This window comes from Uloborus diversus, chromosome 1 (genome assembly GCF_026930045.1).
Source record: "Uloborus diversus isolate 005 chromosome 1, Udiv.v.3.1, whole genome shotgun sequence".
In the NCBI taxonomy this organism is placed as follows: Eukaryota; Metazoa; Arthropoda; class Arachnida; order Araneae; family Uloboridae; genus Uloborus; species Uloborus diversus.
The window spans coordinates 260,523,400-260,542,266 of record NC_072731.1 but is presented as its reverse complement, the minus strand read 5'-3'; the positions used below and the strand labels follow the sequence as shown (position 1 = coordinate 260,542,266).

The 18,867-nt window shown below is 33.3% G+C and overlaps 1 protein-coding gene across 1 annotated transcript in view; it reads left to right on the top strand.

The window, feature by feature from the left end:
* LOC129220388 (ABC transporter G family member 20-like) overlaps nucleotides 1–18,867 on the top strand; it is a 77,069-nt gene that overhangs the window by 44,370 nt on the left and 13,832 nt on the right. The window contains 7 exon segments of the mRNA XM_054854804.1: nucleotides 32–125; nucleotides 2,486–2,701; nucleotides 5,194–5,384; nucleotides 6,579–6,747; nucleotides 8,942–9,045; nucleotides 10,864–10,937; nucleotides 16,447–16,562. Of these exon segments, the coding sequence (XP_054710779.1) occupies nucleotides 32–125; nucleotides 2,486–2,701; nucleotides 5,194–5,384; nucleotides 6,579–6,747; nucleotides 8,942–9,045; nucleotides 10,864–10,937; nucleotides 16,447–16,562 (964 nt within the window).

The window sequence follows — 18,867 nt, the reverse complement described above, 5'->3', positions numbered from 1 at the left end:
AACTTTTTTATTACTTTGTGTTTCTTTTCAGCATATGGAGTCACCTGCAAAGGCTGGCCATGAACGATCACATCACCATCATCATCACCACTCATTACGTGGAAGAGGCTCGGCAAGCGCATTTGGTAAGCAAAAGAATGATCGCCATTTATCATCCGATTTCGAAAGAAAATCTTTTCTTTCTCAGCTTCAATGAGATGACATTTACCTCCAGCTCGGTTGTTGGCTTTTCGAGACTAATGAGTCCATAGCAAGGACGAAAATGCAGTCTCTGGATGGCATAACGAGCTGTCGATGGATTGCCTATGATTTTGGAAGTGTTTATGCCTAATAGTAATCGCTATCAAGCAAATAAAAGAAAATTTTATTCCGCAGAGAAGATAAACAATCATAAAATGCGTGAATTTGTTTGGAAAATAGTTTATGCATTTAAAAACTGCTAATTTTATGCCAAGTATGAAACAGGGTAACTTCTTCAGAAAATTTTATTAGATGCTGCTTCCAAATGAAAAAACTTTTTGTTAGATGTCTTTTTTCGATAAGCCCACGCATTTTTTGCATTGAATTTGTTCTTTTAATTTCAAATTAAGTCAATGAAATGTTTTATTAGCTATTTTGTGCCTTAAATTCTGTTTTTGTTCAGTGTATTGACAAGAAATTAACATGCAGTGTTTTTAATTTTTGAAGCAAAAATGTCATCTCAAGAACAATGCCTTGCATTTAAAAAACAAATAATTCAAAATTTGAACCAATAATACGGAGATAGAACTGCTTAATAAAGGAATGATATGAACTGTAGTGTGAATTACATTCAGAATGTAGTGGGAATGTCAGTCTCACAAATAATTGCTCTCCTGAATTGGTTTAAAAAAAAATACGTTTAATTTTTTTTTTAGCTTAATATGTATTTATTATGTATTTATTAAAGCTAAATATGTATTTATTGAAGCTTGAAGAAAAATGAAGAAACTGTAATCAAAAGTTAATATTTTGTTGAGTTAAGTTTAGCCGCTATGAGAGCTTTAATTCTGCGCGGCATGCTATTAATGCAAGACCATACTGTCTCATGCATTTGAGGATGATGATTCCACACATGAATTATATTTTCTATAAGTTAGGTTTTGTTTGTAATCCCATCTTTAGCCACTTCTCTTTTCATCAGCTCCCACACGTTTTCAATTCTAAGTTTTACCGTCATAGCAGCAAGACCAAGTATACTCATTAATTGGTAGTGGTCCTGCCGTTAGAAGGTTTAAATATAGCAATACTGCAAATAAATTCGTCGAAAACATTGTTTTTTCATAAAAACAACGGTGTGTCTAATAAATTGGCCAGGGACTGTATGGAGTATTATACCCTATGGGAACGCCACTGGTTATGAGTAAGTTTACTATAATGGTTTCTTCATAAAACCGATAGTAGCCTCTTTTTTTTTAACACGCTTTTATTAGCTTCACCTGTATGTATGTATGTATCTTGTAACGGAATCTTGCAGCTCAAATTTCGCCCACTTCCTGCGATCGGATTCTTTTGAAATTTGGCACGCGACCTCAGACCCGATGACAATGCAATATTCTATAATCAAATTAATTAATTAACTCTTTTAATTGTTAGTTTCAATTTTAATCTATATTTTGGCATAAATCCAACAATGTGAAAAAGGAAAATTTAAAAAAATACATTAAAAAATGTTCGCAAAAATTATTTAAAAATATCTACAAAAACCTTTAATTTTTCTGCATCAGACAAAAGTTGTTCCAACGTAATTAGAACATGAAATATAATTGTTTTTAACTAATTTCATGCCAAAATTTAGGGGAGCCTTCAATTGGAAATTCATTGCTCATCAGACCATTGTTGAACAAAACTTTTATTCAAATGCATCTCAAATTTTCAAAGTAATATAAAGATGGTATCCGCAAACATACATCGATGTCTCACAGTAGCTTCCCATCGGGGTGCCTTTGTCTTAACTTTAAGATATTACCTCGCACTCGTTTTATAAATAATTTCGTCAATTCAACTTTTACGAAAAGAAGTAACTGCAATTTTGCCTGATAATTCTCCAACATAAGTGTAAAAAACAGAAAAATAAAATAATCGTTTAAAAAACTAAAAAAACACGCTTTCGTAGCAAAATGAATTAAAAAGTGAAAAATAATCTTTGGATGATAGTAGTTGACCAATCACTTAATTTTAATGTAATATAAAAAAGCGTAGGGGGCTTCTTATCAGTTGCCTTGAATTTCTTCCATTTGTTGTCCAAGCAAAAATGCAAATAGACAGCCCCCCACGCTTTTTTGTATTACATTAAAATTAAGTGATTGGTCAACTACTATCATCCAAAGATTATTTTTCACTTTTTATTTCATTTTGCTACGAAAGCGTGTTTTTTTAGTTTTTTAAACTATTATTTTTTTTTCCATTGCATAAAATCTTTTGGTGTTTCTTTTCGTCATATATAACACACACTCATTACTTTTAGGTAGGCTTGATGCGAGATGGGCGTTTATTAGCCGAAACAAATCCTGAGGATTTGATAAACCAACACAGATTACAAACGCTCGAAGAAGTCTTCTTAAAACTATGCGTGAAAGATAGTGAAGCGCACGAAGCGATTGATGTGCATTTCGGCCAAGATACGCCAGATACTGTGAGCCTCACGACGGGATCCCGCGAAGATGTTTGGGTGCCCAGAAAGGTAAGAGGATTTTTCTTTTTATTCATCAGGATTTTTTCTTAGTCATAGTTTTCCCTTTTTTCGCTGGGATTTCCCCTTAATCATTATACTTTTCGCTTTTTTCAATAGAATTTTCTCTTAGTCATTATAATGGTGTCGTTTCCAAAATTTTAAAAGTATTTTTTTTTTCGGAAAGAGCATGCTTAGAAACATAGGATCTGATCATTTTTTGAATAATTTGTTTAAGTTTAATATTTAAAAAAAAAAAAACTTTAATCGATGCGCTTTCATTGTTTACGCTTCTGCCGATGACTTCACAAATGATGAAATGCCAATCACTGTTGCCATTCACAGAACAAAATGTTTAATTCGCATCTTTACTCACGTGTATTGGCAACGATAGGGTTGATAGCAAGCGTAGAGCGCAATCTCTAATTCGCTTCTTGAAACGTGAAAACGCGGTAGAACGATGCGCCATTGTGCATCATTTGTGACGTCATAAAGACCACGACTTGTTTGAAAAATCGGACGTTTAAAAAAAATTAAAAAATAACTGTTAGGAAAATGAAAGTATTTTCTGGGTCCATGTCTTTTTTTTTTTTTGGCTTATTCTATTTCTGTGACTAAAAGTTTTTTGACTGAAGGAAACAACCCCATTCTTCCCTTATCCATAAGGATTTTCTTTTAGACATTATGCTTTCCTCTTTGTTCAATAGAATTTTCTCTTAATCATTATACCAGTCCCTTTATTATCTAGGATTTTCTCTTAGTTTTCGTAACTGTTCCTTCACTAATTGGGATTATCTCTCAGTCAATATAAATGTTTCTTTATTCATTAAGGTTTTCTTCTAGTTATTCAAATCTTCTCTTCATTCATTAGAATTTTCACTTAGGCATTATACTTTTTCTTTTATTCATTGGAATTTTCTGTATTTCATTATAGTTATTCCCGTGTTCATCAGGATTTTCTCTTAGTCCTTATGATTGTTTCTTATTCATTAGGATTTTCTCCTAGTCCTTTTACTTTCCCCCCTTTTTTTTGGATTTTCATTTAATTATAATGAGGTCGTTTCCAAAATTTCAAAAGTATTTTTTTCTGAAAAAGCATGCTTAAAAACATAGGATTTGACCATTTTTTGAATAATTTGTTTAAGTTTAATATTTTTTAAAAATTACTTAAATCGGTGAGCTTTCATTGCTTACATTTCTTGGCGATGACATCACAAAGATGAAATGCCATTCTGTGTAGCCACTCTCACAGAGCTAAATATTTAATTCGCATCTTTACTCACGTGTATTGGTAACGACATGAATGATAGCAAGTGTAGAGTAATTCGCTGCTTGATTATCATAACGTGGAAACGTAGTAGAAATATGTGCCAAAAAGCATCATTTGTGACGTCATCAAGACCACGCCTTGTTTGAAAAATCGGACATTTAAAAAAAAAAAAACTATTGGAGAAAATGAAAATATTTTCTGGGCCCATGTTTTTTTTTTCTTTCTTTTTTTTTTTTTTGCTCATTCTATCCATTTCAATAACTTAAAGTAGTACTTTTGACTGAAGGAAACCACTCCATTGTCCCTGAATTCATTAGCATTTTCTCCAGTCACTATAATTGTTCCTTTATTACTTAAGGGTTATTACTAACTATTTATTAATTAATTAATTAATGTCTGCTTTTTATCTTACTAGCAGCATTGCCCGGCGTTGCATGATCTACCTCGAAAGTACTAGTTGTGTCAAGTGACGCATGTTCAACAGTCAAGTTTAAATAAAAAGGGAGAAAAGAGCAAAAATTCCCCTTCAACGTGTAGAAAAGAGCAATTTCACGACTCAAGATTTAAATTTAGATTTCTTTTGATTTTTTTAAATTTCAAAAATTCAGTCTTTCTTATTAATAGGCGTAAGTATTATCCACCTCAAGGATTTTCTGACAAAAACAACCCAATAAGTTGAAAAAAAAAAAAAAAACATGTGAATTCCTGAGCATCAAAGGACTTCTGAGCCAACTTTGGCAAAGATTCGACGCAAACTGAGTTTTCATAAGGAGAATACCCCACGGATACATACCCCCTGCACAACAGGGTTACGAAAACCCCTCTATTGCAATTCCTGAACATCAAAGAACCTCTGTTTAAATTTGGCAAAAATCCGACGAAAGTTATGGATTTGTATTAGCAAAACCTTCCTATGGAGGGGATGGCGGTGTTGCTTGCCCCCACAGCGGGAAGAAAAGTACCCTATGTAAATTCCTGAGCATTAAAGGACCTCTGTCAACTTTGGCAAAATTCTGACATAAACTGGATTTGTATAAAGAACACACACACGCAAATAAACATCCATTTTTATACATTCAGATTATTTCTGAATATATTTTGTTTTCTTTTTCTTCAGTAAGTGAATTAATTGTTTTATTTATATTTGTTTATGCTCTCGCTCCCCCTTTGTATAGACACCACTGGTTGAGAACCACACTGGTACAACCAATATTTTGTCTCAATTTTTTTGCAGAGAAACCGTCCAAATGATGCTAACTGCAACTCCAGTTACGACCATTACAAAGCTGCCCTGCTGAATAACGACACCGACATAGAAGCCATTTTCAAGGAGGATCAGACCTGCGTTAATCAGACAGAAACAGCTTGTGCCCGGATGAGAGCTTTAATCAATAAAAACTTCGTGCGACTGAAGAGGAACATTGGGCAAGTATTTCTTTTTACTTAATCACATGAATTTGATTTCCCTAATTATTTATTTATTTATTTATCGCTACATAGTATAAAATGAAGTTTTCAAAATGCGTCTGTTTGTGTGAATGCACAAAACTCGAGAACTACCCGGCCGATTTCGCTGAAATTTTCACAGTATCTTTCTTTTAGCACCGGAAAAGTTTGCAGACAAGTTCGAAAAAAAAATAGATGAGTAGTTCTTTTTTTATTCCAGTTTAGGACCAATTTTCATATAAATTCCCAAATATGGGAGTGAAAAATTACTTGCACACATTAATATTACATATCGTTGGAAAAGATAGAATTTTCTGCGTTTTACGCAATCTGTTTCAATGCTCTAACTTAATTACGGGGGGAATTATTTACGTTTTTGGCTCGAATTTTTTTAGGCTTAGCTGAAATTTAGGAACTACTTTCTTCATTAAATCTATCAATAAAAAGTGAAGAAATTGTCCCACAGTTTTCTTTTTGACACCATTGGAAAAAGCGATATTTTTTACTCCGGATCTATCTCGACTTATGGTCGAAAACCTAAGCTTCTATCTCGAAAGGAAAAAAAGTTACAAGCCTTTTTAAATCGAGTTCAAAAAATCTCATTTCCATTCAAATCGTTAACCATTTTCTTTCGCATTTTAATTCCTTAAACTTTTTTTATTTTGTTTCCATAGTTTTTTAAATCCATCTTTCTCCATTTAATTTCTTAAAGGTATTTTAATATTATCTGTAGTCATTGTTTGAGAGGGAAATTTTGCACGATGTTTTTTTTTTTTTTTAATTTATTTATTTAAGCCTGATTGTTGAATATACGTCACTTGACACAATTTTTATTTTCAAGGTAGACCGGGCAAAGCCGGGAAACGCAGCTAGTTTGATATACATAACAAGCCAAGAAATGAATAAATGCCTTTGTGTTAAAAAGTAACATTGAGAAAAAAACAACGTTATAAAAACCCAAATTTTACTACGAATCGCTGACACGTCTATCGCACACACGTCCTCCACTCTTTTCAGCATTGGAAAACTGATCCCCGAAAACCCAAAAACACGTGTCTGCAATTTTCTGCAAGATCTATGCATGTACTAAGTTATTTTTTTCTCTGTTACATAACAACAGCTTTTCTCCGACATTTTAATCTAAAGCTTCACCTTTTGTTTCGATTTTCATAGATTGATATTCTTCCAGTTGTTCATTCCAACTTTTCAAGTGATCGTGTTTTGCTTGTGTGTGGGTGGGGAGCCCTTCGACCTCCCGATGTCCATAGTAAACGAGGAAACCGATCCTTCGGGGAAGGCGAAAGATCTGTTACAACACATCAGTTCACACACCATTCACCAGGTAAATGTCATCCATTGGTTTCTGGGTTGTTTTCGAAATTTTAAAAGTCTTTTTATTTTTCTGAAAGAGCAAGCTTTAAAACTATGGGATTCAACCATTTTTTAAATAATTTGACAAAGTTTAGTATTTTTAGAAAAGGTATTTTAATCGGTGCGCAGATTCAATTTCATTTTTTACGCTTCTGCTCATGACATCACAAGTGATGAATCACTGTTGCCATCAGCGCAGAGCGCAATATTTTGGCATTAAAGATAAAATGTTATGGTGCGATAATACTAATGAATTTCAAGTTTGCTTCAGAAAAGCCTTCACTCAAAAGTCTCATTATGATTGCTATTAATATTATTGTTTAATGGCAACCTTTTTTTTAAACAAAGTGTAAACATTCAAGGCGTCAATGGAGTAGCGCGCCAAAGTACATCACTTCTGACGTCATAAAAACCGCGCCTTATTTCCAAAATCAGACATTGAAAATAAATAAATAAATAAATAATAACTATTGGGAAAATAAAAAAAATTTCAGGCTCCATGTTTTTTTTTTTTTTTTTTTTTTTTGCTTATTCTATTATTCTATCAATTTCAGTAAGTAAAAGAAGTACTTTTGACTGAAGGAAACAACCCCATTATGAAGGGGGTTTTTTTCTATTGTATTTTGCACGGTTTAGTAACAGTATTTTTCTTGGTGTATTTTCACAATGATAAAAATGATTTAACAATACAACTCTGTAGCTTGGAACAAAAATATTTAACGTTAGATTTTGACTAAACTTAGTTTATCATAGAAATCTGTCCGTGAAGTAGAAAACTTTTCGGTGTAACAACAACTAATGTGATGCAAAGCCTTCTAGCAATCGCATTTACCTAAGCCCTAAAATCTTTGTTTCTTCAAAACAATCAATCTTTTTCTTTAGAGCTAAAACAACTGACTTCACTTGGCTTGAAATAAAAGTATAATTACGGTTGTTTAAAACTACATAAACATGCCTAACGTAGCTTGAGGCAATAATCTCTGAAAGTGTTCAAAATTTCGCTAAGCTCGCACGTAAAAGTTAGATAGAGCCAGAAAATAATTAAGGTCACTTTTCTCAAAACTGAGCTTCTTGACATTGCTTGCGCTTGTTCTAAGGTACAGAACTAATATAAATAATCTAAAAAATAAATATTTTCTTAATACAGTCCAACCTTGTTAAAACGAACTCAAAGGGACCTTTAAAATCAAGTGACTTAACCGTATGTCGTCTTATCTGGAAAATAATAAACAACAAACAGTAGAACGGGGATCGCAAATATAGTTTGTCTTAGCAGTAATTCGTTTTAAGTGTGTTCGAATCAACGAGGTTCGACTGTAATATGAAAAAAATAGGATTTTCAATTTTTCATTGATAAACGTAATTTAGTGAACTTAAAAATACTGCGACAGCAACCCTCCTCTAATTGCTTGGTTTTTCTGAGAAGACTGAACTCCCTCAAGGTCAGACCTCATCTTATCAGAGCCAGGTTATAAGTGAGTTTGGGGGGAAAATGGCTTTAAATGTTCTGACATAATCTTCAGTTCATCATGTAAGCACTTTTTATAGCGTGATGTAAAAGTGGTGACATAAAAACTTTTGTTATTGTAAATTTTGAAATATTTGTCCGTTTTTTATATTCGGCACTCAGTTTGTCCAATTTGAACGTATCTCATTGCATGAATCTCACAGAAAATAGTTTTATTGAATTTTTAAACACGTTCTGTTAACCAGTTAGGAATGTTTTTCAATAATTAGGTGCTTTTCCTGATGCAAACTTAACTGAAATTTAACTTAAGTAATTTTTTCCGGACTTTGAAATGGTTAAAAATATGAAAGAATTTCTTTGATTCAGTGTTGCAAAATGTATGCTAACATTTTGCGTATAGTCCAAATGGAAAAGTATCATCTATCGAAGTAGTGTTGAGTCAAATTTGAAAAGAAAAAATAAATAAAGTAAAAAAATATAAAATAAAATAAAATAAAATAAAAGGGAAATTAAAATAAAAAAAGACAATAATTAAAATAGAAATTAAAATAAATCCAAATTAAAATGAAACAAAACAAAATAAGATTAGAATTAGTATTAGAAATAAAATAATAAGTAAGAATAAGTTCGAAATAGACACAGAAGTAATAGAAGGATAGTTGATTCTGCTATTAGCTAATATACATATTTTTTCTAGATTCCATTTTCGAATTTAACTGATGCTTTAGAATCAGTAAGGTGTGGCCATAGTTGGGGTGTACTACACATAGGACCAACTTTTACGGACAGTCTAGTTGATAGGTAAGTATTTTAAGTATATTTTTCTGTTTCGTAATATTTATTGAACTTCAGTATGTTGGACAATTAATCCACAATTATTCATCATAGATAAAAAAGCAAAAACATTCGATGAAGTATTTTCTTTTGTTTTGTTTTGTTTCTCATTTTAGAACTTTAATTAAAAAGCAGAAAATGTAACTAGATGAGAATTGAAAAGTAAAAAAAAAAGTTTTGTCATTATATGAAGCTTGTAGAAGGAAAATTCAATAACATTTAAAATTCCTTGTTTGTTGAAATGATTCCGCTTTAAAAGTTCGATTTTGGATGAATAAAAGTCCCTCTATTAAAACTAAGACTACTTCTTATAACACATATACATACTCCCGGAATTATTTGAAAAATTCTCACATACCCACAATAAAACTCTCGTATCAACAATTATAACACGTACAGTCACCAGAATGCTTCAAAGTAAAAAAGAATTAATTATTTTGTCGCCAAATTGCCAACTTAGCGACTTACTTTATTGCAAATCGTGAAGATGAATTCTCCGTATAGCAAACTCTGTAAAAGTCGTTTCGCTGCCTGCGCAGTGCCACTGTAAAAAAGCTACCGCTCATCCACATTCCCGTTGCTCTATAAATGTCGTTTCCCAGCCTGCGCAGTGTTACTGCAGAGAAACTGCCTCTCCTCGATAATACTTCGCGTTACCATTGCAAAAGAAGTCACCACTCAAAACATATTAACATAGCATATTTCTTCTTCAACGCATAGAGCTGAACACAGCGCTGCGTAATCTTATGCGTTTTTTTTTTTTTTTAAATACAACTTAAGGCACAACATTACAACATACAACATTATGAAATTTTTTCGTATTTCAGTTCTAGTTGTTACTGGAATTGTGTTGAATTACTGACTGAGTAATGCAAGAAAAGATGCGACACTAGGGTACAAAGAAAACTAATTTTCAATTTACAGAAATCTACCTTTTTTTTTTGAGGTATGACCCTTTTGCAATGAGAACCTGATTAATTAAGGTCGAAAAAGATAAATGAATAACAATTGAGATAAATAACCAAAAAAAAAAAAAAAAAAAAATCTATCAACTGTCTGAAATTACTTCAGAAATTTTTCCGACATGCCCTGTTAGGAAATATTGCACTTCAATGTTTATTAAGGTCGTTTGAATTTTTTGGCCAAGATTTTTCAAAATGTAAAATGATTTTTTTTTTTACTTTTGCCATCTATTATTTTGTCGATGATTATTTTTTAGATTTTTTTTCGGAAGTTATTCATAGCTAATTTTGCTCATATGCAGATAAATTTAGATAAAAACATTTTATTTTCGATTCTTGATTCTTTTTCTATTCTCATTTATCTTTTTGCATTGAAAAATGCTCTCTCGTCGACCCGATCTACATGTTTGCATTTTTTTTAAAGGCAAATTTGCTTTTCAAAAGCTTTTGTTCATTCTATTTAAAGAACAAAATGGTTTATATAATTTCCCTCAAATATCCTAAAGGGAAATAAAACTGAAAGATAATTTTTATTGAACAGGAATTGATGAATACTGCTTCCTTTGTAGGAAAATGCGCGAAAAAATATTGAAGAGTTATTTTATCTGTTTTACTAACAAATGCAATTTGATCATTACTTCTGACATTAGTATTATTTTTTAAATTTCAACCTTTCCATTTATATATCTACTTAACTACTTAATATTTTTCCATTCTTTATTTCAAAAAAATAGTGAAAAAACATTAAGTCTTTTTCAATTACAAGTACTATGATTTTTGACAGCAATAATGTTTTTATAGGTTTTGCAACCTTTCCTTTTAGATATTTGCTCGGCATACATGTAGACAACGAAACGGTAGAAGCCAGCACAATAACAATGTATTTAGACATGACAAGTAAGTGGTTGGAAGAATTTGATATACGTATAATTGTCTATGCATAATTGTAATGTGTATAATTGTATGAGAATTTGATATATGTATATTGTTTGATATATTGTAATTGTCTATGCAATTTGTAGCTTTTCTGAATATTAGCCCATAATAGTACTACATGCTTTTAAAATTATTTTATTGTTATTATTTTTGTTATTATTGTAACTATTGTTATTATTATTATTATTATTATTATTATTAATTATTATTGTTATTATTATTATTATTATTATTAGGATTTTTTAAATTTATTTTTCCCTTCCTGAAAAGTACTCTCCAACCACGGATTGCATGGAATTTTCAAACGTCCAGATAAGACGAATCTATGTGAATAAGGGGGAAAAGTAAAAGTTTGATGCGCGTATTCCGCTCCTTTGAATGAGACTCTGCTTCTGCAAAAGCTGACATCGCTAAAAAATAATAGGTTCGTCCATTTCCGGTTGTAAAACGGATGTTCGTCTTTCCATACAATCCGTGGTCAGACATTAATAGTTTATTAAATTCAGTAGAGCATACTGAGTATCGTCAGTTTCATCTTCAAAATAAATATTTTTTTCATTTTTGAAAGTTTAGTCTTGAACATTATATAAAAACTACTCTCCAAATTCAAGCAATTAAAAGATGAAAAGTTGATAACTTCCTTTCAGAAATTCAATTGAAAGAAAAAAAATATCAACTTGAGTGCGTTCAAAGACATTAGCAATACAGAAGCCGATAAGATAGAATGACAAGAAATACATTAGAAACCTAAATCATAAAAATAAAAAACACTCAACACGCAAGCACGTTATGTGTCGAACCGCTTAAGCAACATTCAGACTGCGCCCGTACGGCACGTGAGCTCCGCTTTTTTTTCTCTCTAAAACCAGTTTTTGGTCGGCGTTGCCATGACAGCAAGCCGTATTGTACGGGACCCGTCAACGGGACGAGAATCTAGATATCTGACGTCTCTGACGTCCGTAGAGTTGGGAGTCGCATTTCATTGGTCTCCACGAGATGAGCGCGCTCTTTCTATTGGGTGAGAGTACTGACATATGCTTTACTCGCGTTCGCAATATATGAAGGCTTCTCCCTTTTGGGAAAAGTAAGTCTGTCCGCTTTACGTGGCGAACGTGATGTGTGGACGCTGCCTGAATTACGCTTTAGCCTTTTCTTGCCTGTCGAAAAATCTATCACACGCCCAAAAGAAAAAGAAAAAAAATAATTTGAATTTTGTCATCTTGAATTCAAATTATGTTTTTCGCAATCACGAGTGTGTGTTTGTATGTGTGTGGGGGGGGGGGGCATGTGTATGTGTGTAGGCATGCGTGTTTGTGTCTGTGTGCAGTCATGAGTGTGTGGGTAGTTGTGTGTATGAGTGCTTGTGTGCGTGGGGGCGGGGTATGTGTATGTGTGTGTGAGCATATGTGTTTGTGTCTGTGTGCAGGCATGAATGTGTGGGCAGTTGTGTGTATTTGTGTGTATGTGTAGGTGTCTGTATGCATGCGTGTGTGTATGTGTGTGTATGGTGGTGCTTGTGTATGTGTGTAGGGGTATGTGTGTGTATGGTGGTGTTTGTGTATGTGTGTGTAAGTGTTTGTGTGTGCGTGTGTGTGTAGGATATGGACGCAACCTGGAGACGGTTTTCGCTAGAGGAGCAGCATCGTCCGCCGCGACGGGTGGTGCTGGCAGAGGGTGGCGCCGCGCCGGTGGGAAAAATGATAGCACGTCAAAAACAGTCAAATGAAAGCTATAAGCAATCGTGATTGCTCAAAAAAAAAAAAAAAACTGCTGGAAAATATCATTATAACGTTTGCAAAACAATAGAGATCTAGTCGGGGCAAAGCTAATTGTGCGTCATTGAAAAGCCGGACAATAGTAGTTGTCAAGTTAAGTTTACCCCAAATAAATAGTTAATGATTTGTATTGAACAAAGCCTTTTGAATTCTAGCTAATTCAAATTTAACTCTTGCTCTAATTGTTTTAAAAGATCCGGGAAAACTCTATCTTACGCAGAAAAATCTGCTCCTTCAATTGGTAAATTTTTTTAAAATGTGCAAGTATTTTTTGCATCACCAAGTGTGGGGAAGAATGCTTATTGGGTTTTTAATTGTTATCGCCGTTTAATGCGAAGGTGAGATAAAGCTGAATGGGATACTTGAAATTCTTTTTTTTTTCCCTCGAAAAAGTATCATAGAAACACAGATATTGGTGTACATATGTAAAAGAAAAAGGGGGAGGGGCGCTTAAAACAGCGAACAGCGAATACGGGAATAGTGAAAATAATAAGTAGTCTTGATTACTCAATAAGCTTCGTTTGTCGCTGAGGCCAGCGAGCCACGGAAGATTTAACTAGTAAGTAAACAACCTCGATTGGTATTTATAAAGTAAGAGTGGCACCCGCACGGCTTTTCCCGTAGTAGAAAATGAAAAGGTCTTCTGGTTCGCCTGTATATTTATAAATAATGTGCGATGAATTTCTCGCCAATTGGTTTGCCCATGTTACGGTTCCACGTTATGATAACTTGGTAATTTACTCGCCCATCTTATGATAATTTTGCTCGGAAAAATGTCCTTAAAATTGGAATGGAAAAAGAACAAAATCGAATTTTCCAAAAATCGCTTCGAGGTGCATACCCCATGCTACAAACTAATTCTGTGTCAAATTTCATGAAAATCGGCAGAACGGTCTAGGCGCTATGAGCGTCACAGAGATCCTGACAGACAGAAAGAGATCCGGACAGAGAGACTTTCGGCTTTATTTGGTAAAGATGCACCATGAATGTAGTCCACATCCGTACTACCGTAAAACGACGTACCTGAAATCGAATAAGCCCGCCACGTTAAAATGACATCTCTTTTTAAAAATAAAAAATAAAAATCTCCGGTGAAATGTTCTAAACACTACACTATTTTCATATTGATCATAGTTTCGATTAAATCAGCTCTCAAATTTCAAATTTAGGACTAGCTGCGTCGCCCGGCGTTGCACGGGCTACCTTAAAAATGAAAAGGACGTCAAGTTGACGTTTTTTTAATACTCTGACATCAGTTTCTAACGCGCTAAGGACCAAATAAATGCGAGTTTAACGTTAATATAGTTGTCAATCACACAAATCATGAGTATTTTCAATTATCATGAAATATAAAATTATATGCATTATCAACTACAACCTGTGCTCATTTTAATTAATTTATTTATTTATTTATCTATTTTTATTTATTTATTTATTTATTATTTATTTATTTTTTATTTATTTATTATTTATTTATTTTTTATTTATTTATTTATTTATTATTTATTTATTTTTTATTTATTTATTTATTTATTATTTAATTATTTTTTATTGAGCAATCACGATTGCTTATTGCTTTCATTTGACTGTTTTGATGTCCTATCATTTTATTTTCCCACCGCCACCCTCCGCACCATCACCGTGGACCGGCCGCCTCACGATGCTGCACCTCTAGCGAAAGCCGTCTCTAGGTTGCATCCATGTCCTACACACACGCGCCTACATGCACAACTACACACGCACACATACACCTACACACACATACACAAACACATACACACACATACATACAGACACCCACACATACACACACAAAACCATACACACCCACACATTCATGCCTGCACACAGGCACAAACACATATGCCTACACACACACATACACATCTCCCCCCCCCCCACAGACACAAACACACATGCCTACACACACATACACATAACCCGTACACACAAACACACACACACTCGTGATTGCGAAAAACATAATTTGAATTCAAGATGTCAACATTCAAATTAGTTTTTTATTTATTTATTTATTTTTTTGTGCTCGAGCTTCTGTTTTATTTAATGAAATCTAAACAATATTCGTTTAACGTGTTCTTTTCACAACAAAATGTCTTCTAATAATAAGAAAAAAAGGAAGGAAAAAGAGAGTTATTAGAATTCGAAAACTCACCCATGTGAAGGGAAAAAGCCCAAGAAAATAAACATGATGAGTCAAACATCCTAAATTAACCAAGTTGTGAGGCTGGTCATGATACACTTTAATTTCATTTTCTTTTAATAAACATAATTAAAGAAACAAAACTTCCATTTTCTGAAAAGAGTAACTTGGCAATCGAAAATGAAAAAGGCAGACGATAAGTAAAGGTTATGCTCGAATAGAGCAATCGGTTAAATCGACTGGTTGTTTTAAAGACGTCAGCACTACTGAACCCATTATTTTAATGTTATTTGCCAACTCATATGTAAAATGGCAACAGAAAGAAATAAAAAATCATTGCTTAGAATTCGCAACTCTGGAGCTGGAATACGCTACCTTGCGGTGATTAACAATACTAAAGAAAAAGGTAAAACATTCCATTCCACGTGTTTTCTTTGGGGTAAAATACAGAGCTCAGACAGTTTATGGTATAATGTAATTTCAGAAGAATAGAAAAGAAAGCTTCCCACTAACACGATGAAAAATTACTGTCATTCACTAAGCGTCAAAGCAAGTTATAAGTTACGGCATGCTTTTGTTTTACCTTTTCATCCGCCATTAGACAGTGATTACAGCTCCCCCTATAGTTTACTGGAGTTGCGAATTAAAGAGAAACGAAGCTAATTTAAAGTTCTCTACTTTTCCAGAGCTCGAATGCGCTACCTTGCGGTGATTAACAATGCTACCGAAAAAAGTAAAACATTCCATTTCACATGTTTTCTTTTGGGGTAAATTACAAGATTCAGACAGTTTATGGTGTAATATAATTTCGGAAAAATAGAAAAGAAAGCTTCCCACAAACACGATGAAAAATTACTGTCATTCTCAAAACGTCAAAGCAAGTTATAAGTTACGGGATTTGTTTGTTTTACCTTTTTCATCCGCCATTAAACAGTAGCTGCAGCGCCGTCTGTAGTTTATTGGAGTTGCGAACAGAATTCTAAACAAAAAAAGAAAGCTTTAAAAAGTAGTTTTAGGATTTATATATCAGAATAAAGGAAGAATGAAGCTAATTTACAATAAAATTCTTGACAAAAAAAATTATTTCAAAATTTGGATAGCAGCCAAAAAAAAAAAAAAAAAAACTCTACTTTTAAAACAATTATTAGAATTTTATTTGCTAACAAATATGCAAAATGGCAACAGGAAAGAAATAAAAATTCCTGAGAACGTGATGTAAATTGACGTTTTAATTAATATCTCCGCTAATTGAAATCGTACAATTACGAGGTCTTACTGTTTTCTTTGGAAAATTTCGAATCAATCGGTACCTCGTTTGATTCTCGACTCGCAGCAGTTCTCGAGAAGATTAAACCTCAGACAGAGAGACAGACGGACGCGAACAGATTTTAATAGTATGGATGAGCTTAACTTGACATTAAAAAAAAAATTTGGTAACATAATTCTAAAATGTTTCTATTTTAATTCCTTGTAAATATACTCTTATAAGTATTTGTGTGTGTACTGAAATTATGTTTCTTCTCTCTGCCAGATCAACAAATAACGTCTACAATTTTTTCAAAAATAATGGAAAGTTTCCAAGGTTTTGCTGAAGCCGTTTTAGAGCAGCATGGTAAAAACCCACTAATGGCTCAACCTCCTATTGTGGTAAGTAGTACAAGTTAGTAACTTTTTTGTAAATCAATACATATCTTACAAAATAGTTGCTGGTATTTTCCTACACTACTATTCAAAAAGAAAAATAAAACACTGGACGCGACATTCAATGCAATGAGGTCGTTTCCAAAATTTAAAAAATATTTTTTTTTCTGAAAGAGCATGCACGTCATCGGCAGAAGCATAAAAAATGAAAGCGCCCCTATTTAAGTAATTTTTTAAAAATATTAAACTTAAACAAATTATTTAAAAAATGATCAGATCCTATGTTTTTAACATAGGATCTGATCATTTTTTCAAATCGGGGCGCTTTCATTTTTTATGCTTCTGCCGATGACACCACAAATGATGAAATGCCATTCAGTGTTGCCATTCACAGAACAAAATATTTAATTCCCATCTTTACTCACGTGTATTGGCAACAATATGGTTGATAGCAAGCGGAGAGCGCAATTTTAACGGGGTGGTTTCCTTCAGTCAAAAGTACTACTTTTAGTCATCGAAACGGATGGAATGAGCAAAAAAAAAAAAAAATTACATGGACATAGAAAATACTTTTATTTTCTTAACAGTTTTTTTTTAATTAATTTTTTTAAAATGTCCGATTTTTCAAACAAGGCGTGGTCTTTATGACGTCACAAATGATGCAATTTGGCGCATCTTTCTACTACGTTTCCACGTTATGATAATTAATGATTAGAATTTTTCTGATTCCGAGTCACAACTGACTACAACTGTATTTATGTCGAGGACTGCATACTAAGTGCCTTGCCTCCATAATTTTATGTACCGATAGATGGCAGCACCATCACCGGATCGAACAGTTAATGAGAATTTAGAACTAGTCCAAGAGCTAATAGCTACCTGGTGCTAGCACCCCCAGAGGTATCGTTTCACTTAGAGGACATTGAGACCACGAGCATATTTAACGTCGCCCAGTCCCCATTAATGACGACGGTGGATCTTCGACCATCGAGGTTCGAACTCAGGATCCTCCGGCCCCGAATCCGACACTCTACTGATCGGGCTACCACGGCCCAAGCAGCGAATTAAAATTGCGCTCTACGCTTGCTATCAACCCTATCGTTGCCAATACACGTGAGTAAAGATGCGAATTAAATATTTTGCACTATGAATGGCAACACTGAATGGCATTTCATCATTTGTGATGTCACACGACAGAAATGTAAACAATGAAAGCGCACCGATTTAAGTAATTTTTCAAAAATATTAAACTTAAATAAATTGCTTAAAAATTGGTCAGATCCTACGTTTTTAAGCATGCTCTTTCAGAAAAAAATACTTTTAAAATTTTGGGAACGAACCCATTCGCTTCTTGATTATCCTAACGTGGAAACGCAATAGAAAGATGCGCCAAAGAGCATCATTTGTGACGTCATCAAGACCACGCCTTGTTTGAATAATCGGACATTTTAAAAAATTAATTAAAAAATAATTGTTGGGAAAATGAAAGTATTTTCTGGGTCCATGTTTTTTTTTTTTTTTTTTGCTTATTCTATCAATTTTAGTGAAAAAAAAGTACTACTTTTGACTGAAGGAAACAATCCCATTCTCGTACCGGTCGAACTTTTTCCTTGTCGTTTTCTACCAGTCACGTAAACTAAATCGCCGCTGAATCATCAACTAGTTGTCAAATTCATCACGTGATCGAGTTGAAAACGATAGCGAAGTTAAATCCGAGGCAACAAAGCAATCAATTGCCTTCTTTCGATATGAAGAACGTTTGCTACAAATTTGGAGCAGAATGGTTACAAATCGGCCTATTAAAAAAACAGGGCCTGATTACTGAAAAGGCCAACTAGGCCGTGGCCTAGGGCCCCCAAATGGATGAGATTACATCAGTTTATGGCAGGGGTGCCCACAGGGGTGGGGGGGGGGGACATGGCATCTAAATTGGAGATTTTTAAATTTATTTATTTATTTATTTAAATTTATTTAGTGATTTATTTTTTATTTGAACTATTAATATTTCATTTTATTTTATTAAAATTTCATTTCATTTATTTATTGAGTATGTGTGTGTGTGTGTGTGTGCATGTCATTGGCGTAGCACAGAACTTTTCTAATAAATTAGCAATAATAATTAAAAATAAATAAATAATAAAAATATTTTTCAAAAATAAATTTAAGAAAAAGAAAGCTAAAAAATAAAAAAGGAAAGGGGATTGAGGAAAATGGGGGGAGGGGGGGATTTGTGCTATTGAACTTGAGGTGGATGGGTACCCCTGGTCTATGGCTAAAATTGTTTCAGCCAATGGCTAAAGTTATAAAGTTT